The sequence below is a fragment of the Phaseolus vulgaris genome, chromosome 6 (assembly GCF_000499845.2).
Source record: "Phaseolus vulgaris cultivar G19833 chromosome 6, P. vulgaris v2.0, whole genome shotgun sequence".
NCBI lineage: Eukaryota > Viridiplantae > Streptophyta > Magnoliopsida > Fabales > Fabaceae > Phaseolus > Phaseolus vulgaris.
The window spans coordinates 18,864,972-18,868,757 of NC_023754.2; the positions used below are offsets into that span (position 1 = coordinate 18,864,972).

At 37.7% G+C, this 3,786-nt stretch overlaps 1 protein-coding gene across 1 annotated transcript; it reads right to left on the minus strand.

Annotated features, from left to right (window-relative positions):
- Positions 1 to 216: 216 nt before the first annotated feature.
- On the minus strand, positions 217 to 3,029 carry LOC137831552 (CBL-interacting serine/threonine-protein kinase 11). Its single transcript, XM_068639274.1, has 2 exons — positions 2,002 to 3,029; positions 217 to 1,197 (listed from the first exon to the last, which is right to left on the minus strand). The coding sequence occupies exons 1-2, from the start codon at positions 2,576 to 2,578 to the stop codon at positions 461 to 463; spliced, it is 1,314 nt and encodes a 437-aa protein (XP_068495375.1). The 5' UTR covers positions 2,579 to 3,029; the 3' UTR covers positions 217 to 460.
- Between the last annotated feature and the right edge of the window lie 757 nt (positions 3,030 to 3,786).

A 3,786-nucleotide genomic window follows, 5' to 3' on the forward strand; every position in this document is an offset into this window, starting at 1 on the left:
ATTACCCTCCAACTAAAGTTGGCACAAAAGCAGCAACCAAACAGCAGAAAGAAAAAGCATAAAGAAAACACAGTGGTTACCATGTAAAACAAAGAAAGTTAAAGCAAAGTCCCACACTGTGAAGAATGCAATTCAATTCAATATACACATAAAATAAGGAGTTTATTCAGTTAACATTATTCCAGTTTCTTCCACTTCAACTACCCCAAAAAAAAAAAAAAAATCAATAAAGTCCTTATTATTAATTAATAACAATAATGATAATATACAAAACAGGAAAAAAAAAGCTTAATCACTACTTCCAAGTTGGCTACTTCCATCTTCCAACTGCATCTTCTCTGTTTCGCAACATAACACAAGCACCACCTCCCAACAAATTATTACTTTTTTACATTTTCATTTATACATTTTCATTTTCTTTTGAATTTATTTAATCAAAAAAATTCCTTTTTAATTTTCTTCAGTCACCGGCCACCTCCTGCGACTCAGGTTGTTGTTGTTGATTTTGCTCTTCGCTGTTATACGACGTCGTCGCACCTCCGAGCAACGAAGACTTCAACTTCTCCTCCCACACGTTATTAATCGGCACGGCATCGCCGCAATTCTTCCGGACTTCCACAACCGTGAGCTCCGCCGTGAGCCGGTAAACCTCCACCTCAAACCCGAACTGCCCATTGAGCCCTTCTAACTTCACCCCGGAATCCTTCTTACGCTGCACCTCCATATCCGCAGCCGCCCCCGCCTCCTCCGCCATCTCCAGCACCTTCTCCGGCGACTTCCGCGTCACCAACCGCTCCCCCTCGCCGGCGTCCCCGAACAGCCCCGACAAATTCAAACCCGAAGAGAAAGATATTAGGTCAAAAGCGTTCAAATTAATGATCCGCTCGTCTTTGGGCCCTATACACGACCTGGTCATGTAATCCTCCTCGTTAAATTTTATCTCTTTGTACCCTTTTTTGAACCACGGATCTTGAAGCATGCCGTCCAACGTGATCCTCGTTTCTGGGTTGGTGTCTAGAAGCTTCGACAAAAAGCGTCGGAGATCCGGCGACATCCACCGCGGGCACCGGAACTCTCCCTTGTAAATCTTCTTATACATTACCATCAAATTCGGATCGTTAAACGGTAAGTAACCCGCGGCGAGGACGAACAAAACGACCCCGCAAGACCAAACATCAACCTTGGCCCCATCGTAACCTGAAAAAAACAAATGTCATTTTCAACATAGAATTTTAGAATTAAGAAAAAAATCAGAGAAAATATACATAATATAATAAATGAGGTGAAAAATTAAAAATAGAAAATAATACTTGTAAATCAATGTTGCAAAGTACTTATGATATAATTTTGTTGATTTTTTACAGTAGAGAGAAGTGTGATCAACACAATTTTGTTGACCTTTTAATATTGTATATTTATTTTATTAATTATGATTAAAAAAAACTTCTAAGATGAAATTGGGGTGGTAGGAGCAAAATTGGAACATTGTTAAAGATTTCAACAAAACTACAACCATGTACTCGAAAATGGTGGCCTTGTAACATTAGCCACTGGAACAAACTACAACTATGACTATAGTTCAAAATGTTGGTAGAAAACATTTAAAAAATACCGTGACCAAACATTGTGATAGTGGTTTTGGTGAGTAAAAAAAAAACCTTATTGATGTGCTTACAACCTTAATAAAAAAGGAAAAAAAATTCTAGGCTGAAATTCTTGGAAAAGAATTTTTTTAACTAAAAAGTCGTTGATACAAATCTCAAATAAAATGTTGTATTTGAATCAAATTTAAGTGACAAGTAGTATTAAATATTTCTTATCAATAGTATAATATAGTATATAATTATTAAAACAAACTTTTGAAAAATATTTCTAATTCAAAACCAAAATTAATTATTTAATAGGACCAGTTTACGCGGGGAAGAATCAAGAAATCATCACAAAATCTTGATATAAATTTGTTTATTTTGAATTGTTTATATAAATTTTTATGCATGTAACCTTTTTTGCTTAAAATCTCGGGTGCCACGTAGGCAGGGGTTCCGCAAAGCGTGTGGAGCAACCCGTCGGATCGGATCTGGTCCGTGACGGCACTCAAGCCGAAATCGGTGACCCTTAAATCGCCGTTCTCGTCAAGGAGGAGATTCTCCGGTTTGAGGTCGCGGTGGAATATACCGTGCGAGTGGCAGTAGCTGACGGCGGAGATGAGCTGGTGGAAGTACCTCCGACTGAGATCCTCCACGAAACGACCCTTCGAGATCTTCCCGAAGAGCTCACCGCCGCGGACGAAGTCCATGACGAAGAAGATTTTGGTTTTGGTGGCGAGAACCTCGTGGAGACGCACGATGTTGGGGTGGTGGAGCTTGCTCATGATGGTGATTTCACGCTTCACGTTTCCGGCGAGGCCCGTTCCGTTGAGCTTCTTCTTGTTGATGATTTTCACGGCCACGCTCTGCCCCGTCTGCACGTTGCGCGCGTAGTGCACCTTCGCGAAGGCACCGCACCCGATAACACGCCCCAGCTCGTACTTTCCGAACAAGCCAGTGTCCTCCACCGCCACCTTGTCGATCTCCGGCATGGTTGCGCCGGCGGTGCTGCACCAGAGGTCGAACCCAAGGTCTGAATCACGGAGGAACCCCTCGAAGCGAAATTGAAGGAGGCGTTACCCGATTTGAGGGACGAATTGAAATGGGTCAAAGGCAGAATTCGATTTTGGTGTGTGTTTGCAAATGGGACGTTTATTTGGGGAAAATATGATAGGGATTTTCAGTTTTTGATTGTGGGTTACGATGAATTCCGAAAAGACAGAGGATTGTGAGGCGTTGTGGCTCACACGTGCTTCAGCACAGTGTAACGGGATTGACACGTGTCCCAACCCGTGCCCTGCGTTGCGTTGTTGAATGTTGTTTGAGGTTGCTTTTGAGTTTTGAAATTTTGAAAAATTGACCATTGTGTTTCATTCTATTCTTGCATGTTGCAGTGATATAATAAGATTAACTTACATTATAGAATTGGCCATCTTAGTATTTTCACTCTTTGCATGATTTTATTATACACATTTTATTTCAAAATTATTCAGTTCTACGTTTTGAATGTTGAACTAATTATCTCTCTTATTGCTGTTTTACCCCTTGGTCTCATCTTATACACATTTTATTAAAATGTTGACAATCTAATCAATTATGTTACTTACTTACGTAAGTTGATCAATAATGCAATATTAACATTCCAACCAAATGTAGAGCAACAATGGGTCTTCAAATATATTGTCCACAAAGTGGGAAACACATTGCTTTACACCTAATAACGTGCTACCACAAACCCTAAAGGCAATGAAATGAAACACTGATATGTTTTTCTCCACTTCATATAAACATAAACACTAAATCTTAAACACTTCATAATTTGAATTATAAGAATCTTCACTTTTCTCATAATTTGTTTTGCTTTCTGTAATCTTACAAAACATGAAATTTTCTGTAAGAGATTTTACTTTTATGTCCATGTTTTTCATTTTCAGATATTTTTCTTTTACTTTTTTACAGCTGTACATATTTTAATATTAATTAATGGATAAAATTAATTTAAATATATATTTTTTTCATTTGTTTAATAATTTAAAATCATTTTTATCAAAATAAATTTTTTATTGCAATAATTTTTTTTTTATGTTTATTAATGTGATTATAGAAAGAGAATAATATGGTAATGATTTTTTTTTTATTTTTAAAATAGTTATCATATATAATATGAAACTTTGCAACTCCTACCTATATTTTCATTAAT

What these genes read in the sequence shown, in the direction of transcription:
- LOC137831552 (XM_068639274.1), bottom strand. Translation starts at nt 2,578, where the DNA reads ATGCCGGAGATCGACAAGGTGGCGGTGGAGGACACTGGCTTGTTCGGA. An exon ending in CGAGATTTTAAGCAAAAAAG is followed by an intron (nt 1,198 to 2,001) that starts GTTACATGCATA and finishes TGTTTTTTTCAG; the next exon opens with GTTACGATGGGGCCAAGGTT.